General features: G+C 35.3%; 1 protein-coding gene across 2 annotated transcripts in view; it reads right to left on the reverse strand.

Moving 5' to 3' along the window:
* Window positions 1–8,529, reverse strand: part of CEP78 (centrosomal protein 78) — a 39,906-nt gene extending 31,377 nt beyond the window's left edge. Inside the window, exons 1-6 of one of the 2 annotated variants that reach the window (XM_051966601.1) lie at window positions 8,377–8,529; window positions 6,838–7,123; window positions 3,788–3,963; window positions 3,607–3,679; window positions 2,752–2,855; window positions 1,809–1,983 (exon numbers count right to left, since the gene is read on the reverse strand). In XM_051966601.1, coding sequence (XP_051822561.1) covers window positions 1,809–1,983; window positions 2,752–2,855; window positions 3,607–3,679; window positions 3,788–3,963; window positions 6,838–7,090 — 781 coding nt within the window. In that variant the 5' untranslated portion in view covers window positions 7,091–7,123; window positions 8,377–8,529. The remainder of the gene's footprint in view (window positions 1–1,808; window positions 1,984–2,751; window positions 2,856–3,606; window positions 3,680–3,787; window positions 3,964–6,837; window positions 7,124–8,376) is intronic. The other variant, XM_051966609.1, reaches the window with a different exon arrangement.
* Between the last annotated feature and the right edge of the window lie 12,527 nt (window positions 8,530–21,056).

Raw genomic sequence — 21,056 nt, forward strand, 5'->3', positions numbered from 1 at the left:
AGAGGAACATAGAATAGTTTATCTCTCAGACTTGTGGAGGAGAAAGAAATTTGTGACCAAAGATGAACTAGAGACCATTACTGATCACAAAATAGAAAATTTTGATTACATCAAATTAAAAAGCCTTTGTACAAACAAAACTAATGCAAACAAGATTAGAAGGGAAGCAACAAACTGGGAAAACATCTTCACAGTTAAAGGTTCTGATAAAGGCCTCATTTCCAAAATATATAGAGAACTGACTCAAATTTATAAGAAATCAAGCCATTCTCCAATTGATAAATGGTCAAAGGATATGAACAGACAATTTTCAGATGATGAAATTGAAACTATTACCACTCATATGAAAGAGTGTTCCAAATCATTATTGATCAGAGAAATGCAAATTAAGACAACTCTGAGATACCACTATACACTTGTCAGATTGGCTAAGATGACAGGAAAAAATAATGATGAATGTTGGAGGGGATGCGGGAAAACTGGGACACTGATACATTGTTGGTGGAACTGTGAACAAATCCAACCATTCTGGAGAGCAATCTGGAATTATGCCCAAAAAGTTATCAAATTGTGCATACCCAGCAGTGTTTCTATTGGGCTTATATCCCAAAGAAACACTAAAGAAGGGAAAATGACCTGTATGTGCCAAAATGTTTGTGGCAGCCCTGTTTGTAGTGGCGAGAAACTGGAAATTGAATGAATGCCCATCAATTGGAGAATGGTTGGGTAAATTGTGGTATATGAATGTTATGGAATATTATTGTTCTGTAAGAAATGACCAGCAGGATGAATACAGAGAGGCTTGGAGAGACTTACATGAACTGATGCTAAGTGAAATGAGCAGAACCAGGAGATCACTTTACACTTTGACAACGATATTATATGAGGATGTATTCTGATGGAAGTGGATTTCTTTGACAAAGACTCAGGTTCAATTGATAAATGATGGACAGAAGCAGCTACACCCAAAGAAAGAACACTGGGATACGAATGTGAACTATTTGCATTTTTGTTTTTCTTTCCAAGTTGTTTTTACCTTCTGAATCCAATTCTCCCTGTGCAACAAGAGAACTGCTCAGTTCTGCAAACATATATTGTATCTAGGATATACTGCAACATATCCAACATATATAGGACTACTTGCCATCTAGGGGAGGGGTGGAGGGAGGGAGGGGAAAAATCGGAACAGAAGCGAGTGCAAGGGATAATGTTGTAAAAAAATTACCCTGGCATGGATTCTGTCAATATAAATTTATTATAAAATAAAATAAAATATTAAAAAAAAACACACTAAGATTTTATAGACATTTGAAAAAACATTTCATATATTTTATTAAAAACAAAAATTATATTAAAATATTCAAAATACAGTATTTTATATCTTTTAGATATAAGACTTTCATATACACACACACATACACACATACACACACTCTCTCTTTCTCTCGCTAAATAAAAGCAAAAAAGAATAAAGAAAAGGCTATAAAGAATTTTCTAAGCAATGTTTCCTAGGAGTGAGGAGTCAATAAAGGCACTTCTCTAAACCAAATAAGCTTTAAATATAGGTAAAACCCCTAACCCTAACCCTAAAGATTTTGTATGTACTGTCCCTTGTTTCAACATTATTTATCAACTAACATTCTGAAAACCAGGATAAAAATAAAACTAAAATTCCTTATTCTACAATAGAGCAAAGCAAAGAATTTTGTAATTAGTCATTTTCATACTTGTCATGACAGAGCAGATCGGAGGTCACTTCTACTACAATCCATCCCCTCCCCCCCACCCAAATGAATGTTTTTACCAACCTCTCAGCCACAAAGTTTCACAAAGACATTCTGCAAAAGCCTTGGCACCCTGATCACCAATAAGGATGTTGCAGTTGAGTGAAAGACGCTGCAAGCCCGCCATGCCATCCAGATCAGGGTTCCGATAGCGAAGACTTTCTGCCCACACATCCTCATGCCTCTTTATTGCCTGGTACTTGAAAGATTTAGACAAATGAAATGTTTCTGGGGATAACCAATACTCAGATAAACAAAATCATTTATAAAATGATCTATTAAATTCTAAAATTATATATGCTACCAATAGGCCATGAAAACAAATTTGAAAACAAGGTTAAGTAAAAACTAAAATGTACAAACTGGGGCAAGCTTTTCAACTCTAATAGGTTTTGTTTTTTTCTATATTAGATGAAGAAATGATCACTAAGATTTTAAAACTGCAGGATTCAATATAGTAAGTATGAACACAATGTATACTAAAGCAGATAAAAGATTATTTAGACAACTGCTATGGCAAGCTTCTTAACTTCATGCTTTAAAAATAAGCAGAAGTAAATTAAAATGATTTGAGCAAGGTCATATAAAAGCATGCTGAAACAGAACAGGACTAAAATCCATCTCTAACTACTAGTCAATAAACTTTCCATCATACCACGCTATCTGCCTCCTACAATTATTTAATCAGAAGTATTCACCATCATACATTATTAAAAAAAAAAAAAAAACAAGCAAGCTTCTCAAGTGAAATTCCATATATAAATGGAAAAGCTGTGAGAATTATGTGTGGTTAGAACAACCAGAATTATAGGTATCTTCCAAATACCAAAATCTAGTCACTTCTCTTTAGCAATAGCTTCATTCACTTTGTGTTTGGTCATCTAAGAAAATAAAAATTTTGATCAAGAGTCATTTTTATGTGTGCCAGATGCACTGTTATTAAGATTAAAGTTCAAATATGAATTACCTTTAAGATATTGGCCAGATGTTCTGCTCCACGCCAAGTTAGATTACACCCTGAGAAGTTTACAGTCTTGAGGGTTATTGAGGTCTTAACACTTTGACAGATAGCTAAAAACAATAGAGAAACCAAAGACAACAGATTAGACATAAAAAGTCATTATGCACTTTTCTGAATCTATTCTTATTCAGTAGCTATTTTGAATTACTAAGTTTTTGTAATACCTATATATATCTCAACCCTGTGAAACAGAAAAGACATGACAAGTAAGTCTATTTTAATTACAATGTTATTCTAATTTACAAAAATCACAAGTTAGCTAACTAAAAATTATACCGTCTGAGAGTTTGGAATATGCTTTTGATACACCAAGAATTTTCCTGTATTTTGAAAGCACAAATTATAAATGTTTCTTCCCGTCTATGCTTTAATTTCTATGTAATTATTAAAACAATTTCTCCAAAAATCACATGCTGTACAATCTTTTTTCATTTGTTTCTGTTTTCAATCATTAAGAATTTATTAAATAAGAACTATATGTCTATGATTGCATTGTTATCATCCAAGGAGGACTACAAGGAAAGCATAGACAATTCCTGACCTCAGCAACTACATAATCTATTTGAGAAGACAATACAATGCTCATTTTTTAAAAATGACAATACAAAACAAGATACAATTAAGTGCTAACTAATAATAGTGCAAAATAATAAAAAAGGTTAAGAGATTGGGGAGCTCAGCATAATGTTCTGTAGTGGTAGGAGAAGTTTGCAGTTAGCTTCATGCTAGAAGACTTGGTCTGACTTCTGAAAAATAAGTAAGATTAGGACAGCTGGCAGGAAAAATAAATTAAAAACTCACTTTCTAAACCTCCATCTCCAATTGGACAATTTGCTAGAGATAGATGTACCAAAGATGCTGATTTATTCAATCCCTTCAATGGGGAAAAAAAAATCATATCATTAAAAATACATGAGGATTATAAAATAAAATAAACAGAATTAGTATTAAATGTTGCCATGATGAATTTTAGAAACCTTACCCTTGTTAACAATATTAAATCTCGTTCTCTTAAATATAATCCCTGAAGTTCTAGGTTCTTCAGAGTAGTAGATACACTTAAACAGCCTTTAACAGCTTTACATATTTGGATGGTCACTTCTTTGGATCTAATTGTAGGAATTCGCCTTTTAGAATAGCCTTTATACCTATCGAAAGCTAGAAAAAAATGTTTTTCAAAGTTGTTACCAAAGAAAATTTGTCCCAAAGACAACCAAAAAAAGCTTATGTAGGATATTCTTTTTTCCTACATTAAGAAACAGATTCTGTGTGAAGAAGCTATTTCCCCTTTTCCAACTTTGCACATAAATACAAATATTAAACAACTACACGAGGAAAGAAAAAAAGTTTAGGTAACTGTCTCTAAGAGCAGAAAATTTTAGCAAATGGTTAAGAGCTATAATATACAAGATTAATTGCATTAATCATGTTACAAATATAAAACAAAGTGTGAGATCTAAGAGAAAAGTTTGTTGTCACCTATGGAGGTCAGAGAAGGCTAATTTCTTAGATGTAGTATTTGAGTAAACATTAAAGGATGAGCAATGATTTGACAAGTAGAGGGAAAGTAAGGAATATAAAGGGATTGTGCAAAAAAGAATGGAATTCTAAGTGCTTAGGAGTAAAGAGATTAATCCCATTTTGATGGAATGCAGACTAATGTGAGAAAAATTTTTTCAGGTAGCATGCTACAGGGCTACTTGTTTGATGCAGCTTCCTTATACATGTATCACAGTAAGCATAAATGGATGTAAACAAGTATAAAAAGACCATAAACATTTTTAGATGAAAATGCAATGAAATATCTTTCAGAACTATGCCTACAGGTACTTAAAAAAAAGAAAGCAAAAATATAATGGATCTCCCCTATCTTGCCCAGGCTGGAAAAAATTAGGGAAATCTTAAGGACTCCTCTCACTGATACTCTCAGAACTTTAACCTGCTCCACTTCTGTCCTTTGCTGATTGGTCCTCCCTAGGCAACCTTGTGGCTTGCCCACTCCCAGGGGCACACCATATTCATACTAAACTTAGTGGGAATACCTGATTGGCATAGCCCACTGCAGCTCAGAACTCTGGATCTCAAGGAATCAGCCAGTCTCAGACTCCCCAGTAGCTGGGATTATAACTGTATGCCATCTCATCCAGCTGTGAGGTAAATTTTTAGAAAATAAAAGACAATTTTGACTACACAAAATTAAAAAGCTTCATTCACTAATGAAAACAGAATTAAGAGAAACTGCAGTGTGGGGAAAATATTTTCATAAATATTAATAAAAGTCTGATATTCAAAATATATGTGGAATTGACAAGATTTTAACCCCAATAGTCATTATAGTTTTCAAATTACAAACTAGAAATGTTTCAAAACATGTCCCAAATTATTTATGAAACTAAAAATACTCTTAAGTTTTACCTCACAAGACAAATGAACAAAAATGAACAATGCTTGATATCTGTGGGAAAATACACATTGATGAATGAGTGTTGGTAGATTTCTGAAGGGTCTAAACAGCCTAGATTTCAATTTGGGACTATTTAAAATGGTGATTAAACCATTATTGGATATGTAATCCAAAGATACAAAAAAAACAAAGGTTCGAAATATAACCAAAACATTCATGACAGTGCTCTTCATGGTAGCAAAGAGTTAGGAACCAAGTGGGTATCAATGACTGGAGAATGGCCAAAATAAATTCCATGTGAATTTTATAGATTACTGGATAGTAAGAAAAGAAGGATAACAAGAATTCAGAGCAATGGGGGAAGATATGTATGAAGTGGAGCAAAAAGAAACAAGTAGAACCAAAAAGAAAAATACATACAAGGAATACAATATGAATGAAAAGCAGAGTCACAACTCTATTGGTAATGAAACACACCCTTAACCCTTACTGGGAGAAAAGAGCTAACAGGACAGAATATCATCTATACTATCAGAAGTTACAAAATTAGAAACCTCAACTTAGTGGTTCTTCTTTGTCCCCTGGGAGAATTCCAGAATCTGGAGAATTGAGTTGAAATGACAAAGGAAAAATGTTATCGATTAAGTTGATTTTTCAAAAGCAAAGATAAAATGATGGGGCTGGACTAGACAATCACTCAAGTCCATTCCCACACTATATCTATGAGCCAATGAATATCCTCAGTAATTTTAGTAATAAAAAGTAACATTTATTAACTGCCTACTATGTGTCGGGCACTGTACTAAGTACTTTACAAGTATCTCATTTAATCCTCACAACCTTATGAAGCAGATCTCATTATTATCCTCAATTTAAAGATGAGGAAAGGGAAGCAGACAGGGATTAAGTGACTTGACTTGACTTGGATCACACTGATAGATCTGAAGTCAATCCTGATTCCAGGCCAGGAACTCTTAATTACTGTACCACCTAATTTCCTTCAACACTTTAGTACAAGTACTAAGCATATAGCACTAAGCTATATTAAAATAACTTACTGGGAATATTATATATCACTACTATTCCATTTATTAAATTACTTTTGAATCCCTAAGTAGCAAACAAGAGGTGTTAGAAAGTTAGAAAATAGTTTTGTGCAAAGCTATTTTATGATACCGTGTAGCAAAGTAAGTACACGATAAATGCCACATACAAAATGATGAATTAAAGCTAAAGTAGAAAACAATTCAATGTAATGAAAAGAATAATGGATTTGTAATTAAATGATTTGGATTGGAAAGCACAGTGCCTGGTGCATGCATGTGCTTAATGAATGGCGACTGTCTGAATGCCAACTCTGCTCCTACAATTTTTTCCTAGTAAAATTTTGCCACAAGAAAATGCTTCTTTAAATTTACTTCGAGAAAACTAATGAAGAATATTCTACTTTCCTCACATCTTAAATCTACTCTATGGGGCACAGTTATTACAGTTAAAGCCTAGGGGTACCCACCCACCTACCAATGGAAATGTAATTTCCCAATTGCTTAAAATTTCACACATTCTCTTCTTGTGAACCCAAAAGCAGCCTAAAGATTTAAGTAGCATTTCAGTTCTGAACCACAAACCTGAATCTCCAAAACCTGGTTGATATGAACTCCTGATGGCAACAGAGGGCAAGTTTTTATTTATCCTAAGAGCACTTAGCAAAGGTGCCCAGTCCAGGAGCTTAAGGCGATCTGCATTGAAATCGAGCACCCCCAGCCTCAGGTTGGCTCTCACAACAGGCAGAGGTATAGAATCTTGAAGTGCACAAAGATATTCATAGTGAGAAAAGAAATCTGCAGCACTCTCTCTCCGGAGCTTCACTGAGTCGATCATTTTCTGGCCACCAGTTGAAACCCACCCTGACCCCTGAGAAGGGAAAAAAAAGGTAGAGATTTACTCCTAGTAGGAACTGGAATTAGAATAATCACCACTCATTTTAGAAGGGTATATGTATGGGGTTTGGATTTTTTTTTTCCTGAGGGGGGAGTGTTGGGGGTCTTTCTGAGTATAAGGGAAAAGTGGGAAGAAAGTTTAATAAACTTATTAAACTTTTCCTGGTGACAAATGTATTCCACCTTCTACAATTCCTAATAGTAGAGAAATTCTGAGAAAGGGTACGTATCAGAAGGGACTATTTCCAAGATGCTAGCATAGCAACTGAAATTAACCTTCACACCTCTGGCCTGTGTGGTTTGTGTAAACTCTCCTTTACACCGAAATTGTTGTTTTTTCAGTTTTTTCCAACATCCCATTGGGGTTTTCTTGGCAAACATCTCAGATGAGGAAACAGAGCCAAACAGGCTTAAATTAAGTGTCTCATCACTTGTTACAGCTAATAAGGTCTGAAGCCAGATTTGAATTTAGGAAGAGTCTTCCTGATTCCAAACCTGGCACTCTATCCACTATGCCAGTTAGCTGCCCTTTTATACTAAAAAGCAGATTAAAAAAAAAAATGTGAGAAGAGATTATTTGAAGAATGTTAGGACAGCGGTTGGATTCAGCCTCCTCCACCACACCTCTGGCTGATGCACTGTTTATGATGAACCTCCTTACATAAAAAATCAAATTTTGTAAAAAAGATGTATGGGGGGAGGGGTTGTAGGATGCTAGAGCAATAGATGGCTGTTCGATGCTTTATAATAAATTATCTTTATATCGATAGATTTTTAAAAAGGCTATGTGGGAGATTGATGGTTACTTAAAAGATGCTAGGATAACAACCGAAATTAGCTCTCCCCCCTCCTCCCAGGCTCTGTTACACAGCATATGAACTTCCTTTGCATTTAAAAGATAGGATTTTGAGTGTGTATGGGGGAGTGTCTTGTCTGCAGGACATTTAAGGCAGTAATTAAAATCTGGTCCCCGAAAGGTCTCTGGGTGGAGTGTGGTTTATTACGAACCCCCTTTACACCGAAAAGCAGATCAAATCTCCACACACACCAGGACAAGCAGCGCGGGAAGAAGCGCGGGGCTGGCAGCAGCCACGGGGGCCGCGAGGCTCCGTCGGCCCAGGGCGGGAAGGCGCCACGATCCTGGGGTAGCTGCACTGACCGCCGCCGCTCGGCTCCCCAGACTCAATCCATTCCCTCACCCGATGCCCCGCGCTCCGCGGCGTTCACCTTTTCGGTTAAAGAAAGTTGACCCCCGCTACATGTCTTCCGATCCGGTGCTCGGCCGGGGTTCGGCCGTTAGCCGCAGGTTCATTGTACTGCCCAGCCTGGCGCCGCCCACCGCACCGCTTCAGTTTGGTGTAACCCGGGAAGATTGCGCCGAAGCCGACGACCCAGCGACGTCCCCACGCAGGCCCGTTACGTCAGCGCGTCACCGCCCGCGGGGCATCTGGGAAGGGGCGGGGCTATCCTGTTCGGGTTCCGGGGGTTGGCCGTCGGACCTTGGCTGGGTTCAAGTAGCCTTCTGCTCTCTTCCCTCTGCGGTTCTGAGAGTGTAAGTTCTGAGAGCTTCCCTTCAAGTTGAGAAATCCAAAATTTAGGTTTTGAGGGTCATTCAAAGCGATCTAATCCAAACCTTTTCCTTTTGCACGTAAGGAAATGTAAATGACGTAAGGCGTACAGGTAGAAAATGGCAAAGGCGCTGATTGCAAAGAAGGATGCTTGGAACCAGCTCTTTCTGCCCCCAACCCCACCTTTTTTCCTGTGGACTTCGCCACTCATCCACAAGAGGCCCCTAAACTATCAAAGAGATTTTCCTAAAGCCCTTTGTAGGCTTTACATGTGTTCCCCGATCTCCAGTGACTCCTTATCTCGGGGATCAAATATAAAGTTCTAGCATTTTAAGCCCTTCAAAATCTGGCTGCTTCTCACTCCAGTTTTCCTATGCTTTCTAAGCATATGCTATGAGCCAGAGACACTGACCTTGCAGTTCCTTGTACAGGATGCCTCATCTCCGGACTGTGCCTTTTCATTGGCTGTCTCTCATATCTTCCTCATATCTCAGAATGTTCTCCTCACCTCCTACTCCTGGTTTTCCTGATTGCCTTCAGCACATCCCACCTTCTGCACGAGGCCCTTTGTGGTTCCTTTATGTGTATGTTACCCAAAGCTATATAGGTATAGGATTCTCATTGGGAGGTCAGTGCTCTGCTCTGCATGAGGGATTGAGTGGAATTGGTAAGGTTGGGAGAGAAGAGAGATCCCATCTCTTCAGCTTTTCTGATTTCCTGCTTTAAGAGAGATGATGGCCATACCAACCCCTACTTAGGATGCTGAAAAAAAGAAAAAATATGCTGGGAAGAAACCAACAGGAATCCTGTCCTTATTCTTGGTTTTGGAGAATTTTCCCTTGGGTGAAATCTGGGACTGTCTTTTGATTGAGTTATCTTGCTCTTAGTGGGATTGCTCTTTCAATTTGTATTGTCTGTGATAATCTATTGGTTAAATATATATGTGTATATGTACATATATATTCTCATAATATATTTTTTCCGATCTCTATTTCTCTATCAATTTAAATAAATGAGTTTCTTTGCTATTTGCTCAATGTGTTTATTTTGAACGGTATTTGATGGGAAAGAGGTCAACTTGGATATATGGCTTGAAGGGCTTTCTTTCTCCAATAAGAAATAGTAATCAAGAGTTTAGCTTGAATGTGAAAATTGCATCATTCTTTAGACCAATACTATTTAAGGGAGAAGATAGATATATTTCTAGCCTGAGATTCCATCTAACTGAACTAGTCTTTGGAGAATTTGAGGGAGAAGTCAGTAGAATGTCGAACCACACTAATGGTAATCCTTGCTACATTTATTTTGGATGTACATTTTCCTCCCATATTTATCTCCCATTGAAATGTGAGTTCCTTTATTTCATCTCTTTATTTCAGGGACCAGGCTTGTGCTTTTAACAGGCCTTACTTAGCCTGGAACATAGTAAACACTCTGTGGCTCAGTATTAAAAACCTCTCTGTGATACTTGCTGCATCAATGACATTGGACAAATCATTTCATCTTTTTGATCCTCATTTTCCTCATCTATAGAAAGGGATAGAGTCCCTTTATTAAATGTTTAACAACCAGCTCTGTCAAAAAACCACAAGTTTTCAACTTTTTTAAGTTGAAATTTTTAACTTTAATTTGCAATATTAACATGTTTTCCATTACTTTTTAAAATTAACAATCATCAAAATAATAAGTTCTGATTTAGAGCATTTGCTGATTTCTGACATAAAAATTAAAAATCAGGCCTTGAATCAGTACCTCTCTTGGCCAGAACATAGGGTATATGCAAGAAAATTGTATGAGGTAAGACTGGAAAAAGCCTTTTCTCTTACTATTGACTGTAACATACTGTGACTTAGAAAGTCAACTGTGAGAAAATTAGAGAACTTGGTTTTTACTCAGCACTTCCATCCAGTGGAATAGATGGGCATAACAGCAAAGATAAATAGGATTGTCTATCTCTGATTCCTTCCTATTCAATAGAATGATAGTAATGGCTAAAAAAAGACTACATACATACATACATACATACTACATACATACATATGTCCAAGGCCCCAACTTTGACCTTTTTTTCTTTAATTTTTCTCCCTTGTCAAACATATTCACTGCCATGAATTAAATTATCAGCTCAATTCAGGATGCTTCTCAAATTTATATTTTCAACCCTCACTTCTCCCCTAAGCTTCTCTATCATATGGAGCCTATTGACCTCTATGTCCCACTAACCCCTCAAATTCAATATACTCAATGTTAATTTTACCAAATTCTCCCCTTAAAACCTAGACCTACTCCTAAATTTCTCTGCTTTAGTTGATATCAGAAACCTTTGGCTTAAAACTTGTTAGCTGTCTTTCACTCTTCCTTTTATCAGACTTCCCTCTCATATTTGATGAGTTTCAAAAACCATTTAATATTTCTGGGCTACATCTTTTCCTTTCTACTTCCACAGTGAAAACCCTAATTCAAGCCCTTTTGCTTAACTATTTCCCTAATCTCCTAAAGTGGTCATTTTGTCTACATTATCTCCTGACTAATATATTCTTTACTCCACCATATTTTCCTTAACTACTGTTCTTTTTAGTACTCATAGTTAAAAATCTTCTTGGTTTCTATTTCTCTACAAAGTATCACTATCTTAGTCAGGCATCCAAGACTATCTGCAATATTTGTCCAAACTGCTTTTCCAGCCTTATACTATTTTCTTGTATATATTCTATGTTCTTGCCAAATTTTACTATTTCTCATTGATGAGGTCCTGAATGGTAGGGGAGGTAGGCAGAGAGAAACTGAAGAATTGATAAAATTGATCCCTGAGGCAAGCAGGGAGAAGGCTCTGATAGAAATCAGTTTAGCTCCCTGGTCCCACCCTTTGGGGAAATCATGGGCAGTCTCACCTTACCATGTTACGTCCCTGAGGTTAAATTTCCCCTATAAATCTACTTAGGGCCCAAGCCACACTTACTGCCCTTTTTGCGTTAGTCTGCGGTGACACTCTCTCCCATGATGTCTTTGCTCTTACCCTTCTCCCATTCCATGTGGTACGCCTCCAAACCTTCCTCTCAGACTCCACTTCTTATTGCTAATTAACTCTTTTAGGGTGCTAAGTCCCTTTCAGGTTTTAGCCTGCCAGCTAAGAGCATATCCCAACCTCATGACATGTTTCCTTTCTCTTCGTAAAGAATAAGCAGTGAAATTTGCCCTTTCCATCATTAATTATTAAAACCACTTTCTATGCTCTCCCAACACTATTTCATATTTACCATTCCTGGTGTCTATTGTATCCCATCATTTTATTTAAATGTAACCTCTTCCCCTAAATAAGCCTACTGTTTGGGTAAGAGAATGGCCAGTGTGAATTTTTCACATGACCAAACCCTAACATTTGGTGCCTACAATCATCTGGTATCTATTGCAGCCACATCACTTATCTTCCCCCACTCCTTACTCTATGTTTTTGCTTCTTGCTATCATCTTTAATTGGAAAAGACTCTTCCTCTCTTTATCCCATTATATTTTGCTTTAAATTTTTTTTGAATTTGAATTTTAGAATTTTTAGTATTTGTTTATTTTACAATTTTCAATTCCAAATTCTATCTCACCCTGCCTTCCTTCCTCTATCATTGAGAACACAATCAATTTTATAAAGGTTATGGATGTGCGGTCATAAAAACATATTAGTCATGTTGTAAAAGAAAATATAAACAAAAAAAAAAGAAAAATAAAGTAAAATAACAATATTTCTATCTGCATTCAGATTCCATCAGTCTTCTTCCTTTTCTTTTTGTTTCTTTTTTATTTCTCTTTTCAGTTGATAAGATTTGAAGGCAAATAAAGATTTCTATTGAAAATATAATGAGATGGGAATTAATGAAAAGAAAATGTTCACACAGAGTATTATACTCTTACCTGCCAGTGCTTTCCCCAAAGGAATGTAAATTTTGATGGCAGAAATTTCCCAAAATATCTTGGGTTTTATGTAGTAGATTTCATTCTTAAAAACCAAATTTTAAACCCAAATCACTCTGTCTTTGGTTGGCAAACAGTAGGTCAACTGGCCAAGTTCCACTTTGTTTGGGCCAGATTGACTGAGAATGAATGGGAATACCCATTGTTTTTGTTTTGGCCAGAAATCCTAAGGGTCTTTTTTTTTTTTTTTTTTAAGCTAAGTGAAAGAGGCCATTCTCTGCCTCTTTAATGCCGAATGCCTAGCTTTAACCATTGAATGAATAGTTACCTCAGTCAAACCAAGACCTGTTAAATACCTTAGCTTAAAAAGACCTGGTGCCTCCTGGGCTATCTCCAGTATTCCTGATCTATATCTTGCCACTGGATGCAAAGGAGTGAAGAGTGGATTCCTTTAGAGTGAAGGAAGCTGGTAACTTTGCCGTCACTTAAATCCAATTCCCTTACATGTCATGGCATCACCTCCCTGATGTCATTGGTCCTCTTTGAGAATGAAGGACAAACAAGAACAAAATGTATGGCCGGGTATGCACAGTTTTATAGCCATTTGGAACAGAGTCCCAAATTGTTTTTTAGAGTGGTTGAATTAGTTCATGACTTCACCAACAGTGTTTTCTGTCCCAGTTTTTTCACCCTTTTTTTTTTTTCATATTAACCAATCTGATAAGTGTGAGATGGTAACTTATAGTTGCTTTAATTTGCATTTCTCTAATGAAAAGTGATTTACAGCATATTTTCTTATGGTTATAAATAGCTTTATTTTCTTTGTGAGAAAGATATTTGTTCATATCCTTTGGTTACTTATCAATTAGAGAATGTCTCATTCTTCTAAATTTGATTCAGTTCTCTATATAGTTGAGAGATGAGGTATCTATCAATGAAACTGTTAATGAGGTTAGGGTAACAATTTCTAGTTTGAAATAAACAAGTGACAAATTCACAATGGCCATTCTCTTTGCCAAAAGATAGATTTATTTATGAGAAAAAGTTTTCCTAAATAAGAGGCAAAGTAGGTGCCAGGAGCAGCAAATATGAAATAGAGTTGGGAAAGCAATAGGGTTAATATTATCAAGAAAAGGTGTTTAGAAGAATCCATTAAAGGAATATGCCATGAGGCCTGAGGATGCCATTGACTGGCAGGTTAAATCCATAGAGGAGTTTAGCAGAGTAACCTGAATTAGCTGTATAGTAAAGAGAAAAATGTCATTAGAAGGAAGTGTGTGGAATGGCAAATCCAATTTACAAATACTCAGAGATCTCTCAAGTGAAGAATAGAAGTGTTCATTCTTAGAATCTTGCAAGAAGCAAACTTTACTAAACTGGGATTCAGCCAGTCTAGAGAGATTAATTCCACAGAGAGATAAATGAGTTATATAGTTGTGACCCCAAGAATAATGCTTGGAAGTAACATGAACTTGTTAAATTTTGACCTGAATTTTATGATGGTCAGTTTTGCAACTGCTTACAATTGTTTATCCTATTTCATTTCCCCAAATTCCCCAGATAAATTGAATCTAAGTTATAAATTCAATCTACCTTAGTTAATGATTTTATAAGAAACCATATAATCCCCCACAAAGAGGATATTTGTTTAGAGATAAGTAGTTCATTAAACTAGAATAACCAAGGAGACTTAGTTTATCTCAGGCTTCCCCAACAAATAGAGATTACTCAGTTTATAAACCTCTTAGAATATCTCCAGGTCATTAAGGTTCAGGAGATCAGATATTTCTGCTAGAAGAGCAAGTCTTTTGTTCTCCTTCCCAGAGCCTTAATGATTAACAGACTTTTGAAATTGGGTCTGGAATTATTAAATGAGAGGTCCTCAGTTTCCCCTCAGAAGGCACTATGAAGAAGAGAGATAGTAGCTTACAGTGGGCTTAATTATTAATCATGAAGGATCTTTTATAGGGGAAGTACAGCCTTGAGGGTTTCTCCAGGAAGAAACAGAAGTAAAGGCAGGAACTCAGAGGGAGATACCAAGGAGCCAGATGAAATGCACTTGGAAGACCAGGCCTTAGATCTGTCTAAAGATATGCTAATCAATATCTCAAAGGTTGATACCCAGAAACAAGATACCCAGAGGTTGGGAGGTAGACACTGGAGGTTGAAAAGGAGTTCCATCCTCACTACCACTCTATTCAAGTCTGGGACTTGGTTTTATTTGGTAATTGCTGGTTGGGCTTCTTCCTGACAAGGGAAGAGAGTAAGTCCACATTACTGTTGTACAAAATTTCCCCCAGTTTTCTTCTTACCTACATTGTTTTTGTGCAAAACTCTTTTAATTAAGTGTAATCAAAATTACTCATTTTACATTCCATATAGCTCTCTATCCCTTATTTGATAATAAATTCTTCCTTCATCCATAAATCTAACAGGTAATTTTTAATTTACCTATTGTATCACCTTTTATGTCTATATCATCTATCCAATTTGACCTAATTTACCATATGGTATGAGATGTTAGTCTATGCTTAGTTTCTGACAAACTGCTTTCCAGTTTTCCCAGTAGTTTTTGTTAAATAATGAATTCCAAAAATCTGGATTTTTGTTATTTATCAGAATTTACTATTGAAGAGCAGTAATGAACTGAATCAGCTAAACCCAGGAAAAGAACTCTGGGAGATGACTATAAATTACTATATAGAATTCCCAATCCCTCCATTTTTGTCCACCTGCATTTTTTATTTCCTTCATAGGCTAATTGTATACTATTTCAAAGTCCAACTCTTTTTATACAGCAAAATAACTGTTTGAACATGTATACATATATTGTATTTAACTTATACTTTAACATATTTAACATGTATTGGTCAACCTGCCATCTGGGGGAAGGGGTGGGAGGAAGGTGGGAAAAAGTTGGAACAAAAGCATTTGCAACTGTCAATGCTGAAAAATTACCTATGCATATATTTGTAAATAAAAAAGCTATAAAAAAGTAATAAAAATGTATTATTGAAAGAAACAAAATATCTTACCAAGAACTCTACTGACTCACTGATGAATGCAGGAAAGATTTATTTTATATTCTTGTAAGAATGGATGTACTCCAGTTCCAAAGAATGGGAACATACCTACAGAGACCAGGTCAAGCCTTTTTATGGGGTTTAATTAGCCCTACCTTCTCCTTTAGGATTCAGATTGTCCAGGATTCTTTCCAGGTTACGATTCTCTCTTGTAAGATAAGTAATATACCTAATTTTAAGTAAAATGTGATCAGAGCAGTTCTTTCTTTGAGTATTTGAGCTCATGTTGTTGGTCATGTCTCTATTTTCCCAAACCTTCCTTATCTAAGAGGCAAACTCCCTCTCCCTATCACATTCCCTGGGATATTTATCCCTCCTCAAGGCAACTATGGAAGCAGCACGACTAAGACTGCAAAGTCCCATTTCTTACACTAAGATCATTTTTCATTATGTATTGTGTACCTAATCTAGTCCACTGATCCACCATTCTATTTCTTAGCCAGTATCAGATTGTTTTAATGATTACTGCTTTGTGTTACAGTTTGAGATCTATTATGTCTAGGCCACCTTCCTTTCCATTTTCTTGTTATTAATTCCTACCCCATTATATTTTCAATAGAAATCTTTATTCATCTTCAAATCTTAACAGCTGAAAGTGATTTTAGATTGCTCACTGTACTTTCTCTAGACTTCAACTCTGAATTTGTCACATTCTCTTCTATATTCTAGCTACTTTTTTACATGTCTCATCTCTCCTATTAATCTGTAAGCTTTGAAAGGTAGAATCCAAGTCCTATTTTTTTTTTTTTTTTTTTTGGTATATTCAGACAGCATCTCAGTTTTGTTGTTGTTCAGTCATTTTTCACTTGTGTCCAACTCTTGGTGAACCCATTTGGGATTTCCTTGGCAAAGACTCTGAGATAGTTTCCTTTTTTTTCTCTACCTCATTTTATAGATGAAGAATTGGGCAAACAAAATTAAATCACTTGCTCAGGGTTACCTAGCTAGTAAGTTCCTGAGGTCATATTTGAATTCAGGTCTTCCTGACTTCAGACCTAGTACTCTATTCACAATGCCACTTAGCTGCCCCAGCACATCAATCATCAATAATGGGTTCTTAATAAAGGCTGAGTTTAATGCCTTTTAAATTTAATTTAATTTTTGATAATTAAATCAAATTAATTTATTAATTATCAATAAATTATTATTTATATTATGTATTATTTATATATTTATATATAAATTTTATAATATATATATAAATGTTATACAAATATATAACATATATCACATATTAATATATAATTAATATGTTAAATTATATGAATAAAGTATTAAATTAAATTTAAAATTTTATTAAATTAAATAAATAAAACATATTAAATTTGAATTTAATTTAATGCCTTAATTAAAGACTGATGTGATTTGAATTGAATGACACTTCAAATATCTAAATTGATAAGGTTTAGATTTAGAAAACCAAAATGAGATTAGGGTTTCTGGTGGTCAAGGAGTTAAATGATAAGATCTAGTGGTAGGTTAGAGGTTCAGGGAACCCAATGGAGAGGTTTGGCTCCCCTGCAACCCTTTGGGATTTGGCTCAAGGGTAGGGAGTTTGGGATACTCCCTTCTGGTGGCACAGAAGTTCTCTGTAAAGGAATTTATAGACCCGAAAACCTAAATTGATAAAAGAGGTTTATTATGGGGATTGGAAGTAAGGTTAGAAATCCTAATAAAGAGGCAGAAAGTCTGGTTAGGGAAATAGGTGAGGGTAAAGAGAGGATGACACTGGAAAAGAATATTCCAGTGGACAGAGGCTCCTTGACATCCCAAGCATGGAGCTGGCATGTTTGGAACCTGTGCAAAGAGATCTAGTGGGGGCTGGGAGAGCCTGGGATCTCCTATTAGAATTCAAAGGGATGCCTTTTGACCAGGATTTGTAAGGCCCTGGCATTCTGGAAAGACAACTTGTCTGAGGAGGATATATTTCAGTCAGGAGGGGCTGAGAATCTGAAAGGGATCAATAGATCAATAGAAAATACAATTTCTTAAAGGGACCACAACCCGCTTCAAAATGAGTGTTTACCAATAGGTATAATATTGATATTTTCCATGTTTGAATTATATAATTCTAATTAATCTATATCTACTTATCATGGTTCGTATAAGGCTTGAATAATAACCATAACCACAGACTTCTTTATAATTAATATAGCTTTTTTCCCCTTGAGGCAGTCGGAGTTAAATAACTTGCCCAGGGTCATACAGTCAGGAAGTGTTAAGTGTCTGAGGTCATATTTTAACTCAGGTCCTCCAACTTCAGGGCTGGTATTCTATCCATTACATCAACTAACTGCCCCAATAATTTTTTGATAGGAATTAATTCTCAGCTGATTTTTAGAACAATAAAGTAAGATAGAAAGGAGAAAAGTTTTTATTCTTATATTGCAAACGAAGAAACTCAGGGTCAAAGCAGATAAATGACTTGTCCAAAGACACATCAATTGTAGAAGCAGAGGTTGAATTTAGGTTTCCTTGAGAGTAGATCACTTCTCCAGGGCTCTTTTAATAGCATCATACTTATTAGAAGACAAAATGAGTATAAAAGATGCTTAGAAGTCTACAAAGTGGTATACAAATGTAGAGTATTATTGTTGAATTAATGATTGTTTCAGCTTATGGATTGGGGTTTTCCAGGAGTCACATCTTGAACACTACACAGTTATATAATCATTTCCTCATTTTGTATTAATTCCACAACTCTTATCACAAATTTTCTGTAATCTCACATTTTAAAAAATAACAATAGCTTTTTATTTTTCAAAATACATACAAAGATAGTTTTCAACATTCCAAATTTTTCTCCCTATCTCCCACCTCTCCACTCTGATAGACAGCAAGTAACCCAACATAGTTAAACATGCACAATTCTTCTAAACATATTTCCAGGTTTGTCATGCTGCATAAGAAAAATCAGATCAAAAGGGGAAAAGATGAGAAAAAACAATCAAGCAAACAACAACAACAACAAAGCTGAAAATACTATGTTGTACTCCCCATTCAGTCCTCATAATCCTCTCTCTCTGCATGCAGATGGCCCTCTCCATTACAAATCTATTGGAATTGCCCTGAATCACTTCATTGTTGAAAAGAACCAAGTCCATCACAATTGATCGTCACATAATTTTGTTGCAGTGTACAATGTTCTCCTGGTTTTAGTTATTTCACTTAACATCAGTTTATGTAAGTTACTTAAGACCTTTCTAAAATCAGCCTGCTGATCATTTCTTATAGAACAGTAATATTCCATATAATCTCACATAAAATGGACTAAGGATTCTTTTTAAAGTCTTACATTTTGTCTAAATGATGAAAATGATGAAAAACAATAATTTGACAAGCATCTACCATGTACTAGACAGTTTTAGGCTCTCAGATAGACAAAAATAAATCCATATCCTTTCTTAAAGAATTTATAATTTAGAGAGGGAGAGAGAATAGCTACAATAATATGGATACAGATACGTAAATTAAAACATACAGATACATAAGTAAAAATACATGCAAAGCAAATACAGAACAGAAGAAAAGCACTAACTATGGGAGTCAAGAAATGCTTCAGATAGGATGTGACATGTGAGTTAAGCTTTGAAGAGAAATAGGGCTTCCAAGAGATGAGATGCAGGAGAACATTCCAGGCACAGGGGACTGTGTGCAAAAGAAGTAAGAGACAGAAAATTGTCTGTAGAGATTGGCATGCAAGTCAGGTTGTCTAGTGCATAAAATATATAAAGGGAACATTAAGGATGTGATATGAAATCAGTCTAATAAAGACATATTGGAGCCAGATTGTGAAGGGCTTTAAATGCTAAAAATAATATTATATTTTTTTCTCCTAGAGCAGAACTTCTTAAGCTGGGACCTGGGTACTGGGATGGTGAATTATTATTGTTGTTGTTATTATTAATTTTTCCACCACACATTTATTTAATATTTCGATAGATCTGTTATCTCATTTCTGTGTCTGCTCCTTTTAAGAATGACCATCAAAATCAAACCTATCTTTTAATCACAGAGGATAATAAAGGGACAAATGCAAGGGATATGCCATTACTACACTGCAGTATAGAAATTCATATCCGCCAATAAAGCTTCCCATAGAGACTCTGTAAGGAGAAAAATATAGCTTTGAAATTTTGTGAAGAATATATAGGATTCTTTATTGATGCAGAAGTAACTTCATTCAACAATATTTTATTTGTCATTTTCAAAGATATAAACACATGAATGCTCATGATGCTGTCATGATGATATTGTGAATTGAATGGAATCATGTTTTAAATATGTAGATATTATGATTTCCTGTGCAATATCCTACTAGAAAAGAGATTTCCTATAGATTGTTAGGTTTTCCAATTATTCCTATTTGGAAACATATTGAAGCCTCAGACCCATCATGAGACTTCAGAATTTAACTTTGAGAGAGGAGAATTGTGTTTTGTTTTGAATTTGTATCACTAATTCCTAGAACAATACTTTTTAATATAAAAGGTGTTTAATTAAGGCTTGTTGAATTGTATTCAATGCAATGCATGATAAATATGGACATATCTTTAAAATGATTGCACATGTATAACATATATCAGATTGCTTATTGTTTGGGGGAGAGGGAAGAAAGAAAGCAAGGAGAAAAAAATTAAAATCTTACAAAAATGAATGTTGAAAAGTATCTTTACATGTAATTGGAAAAATAAAATACTATTGAGTTAAAAAATTGTTAAGTCTAACAATCCACACAAGAAAACCAAGGAGATGATGAATGTATATTGTATAGATTATGCTATGCAGTTGCATACAAAGCCTACTGAATCAGTTCCTTAGTACACATGTGTTAGATATGTTAGATAAACAATATCTTCCCTAAGTTCCTATGTCTAGCTATGCTTCCTTTATCCTATAGTTAGGAGACTGCTTATTCAACCCACGCGTAGGACTTTTATCACTATTAAATTTCATTCAGATTTAGTCTATTATTTTTTGATCTTTTGGAATCAATATTGTCATCTAAGTGGTAATTATTACATATGGTTTTATGACCCCTGAAGAATTGATAAATATGTCATACTTTTATATAAGTCAATGATAAAACTTAAAGAGCCCAACATCAAGAACAACTCTCCAAGGCACATCACTGCTCCCAAGTTAAGAGTAACCCATTAGTAAATTCTCTTTGGTTTTATTTATTCAGCCAATCCCAAATCTAGCTAACCATACTGTCCTCACATCTAGTCTGTCCCTTTCACTTTTTTCCATAACATTAGAATGAAAGATTTGGGCAAATGTTTTGTTAAAATCTGAATCTCCTATGTCTAATTATAAAATTTCAGTAAGTTGTCAAATAAGGTTGGCCTGA

The sequence above is a fragment of the Antechinus flavipes genome, chromosome 1 (genome assembly GCF_016432865.1).
Source record: "Antechinus flavipes isolate AdamAnt ecotype Samford, QLD, Australia chromosome 1, AdamAnt_v2, whole genome shotgun sequence".
Taxonomy (NCBI): Eukaryota; Metazoa; Chordata; class Mammalia; order Dasyuromorphia; family Dasyuridae; genus Antechinus; species Antechinus flavipes.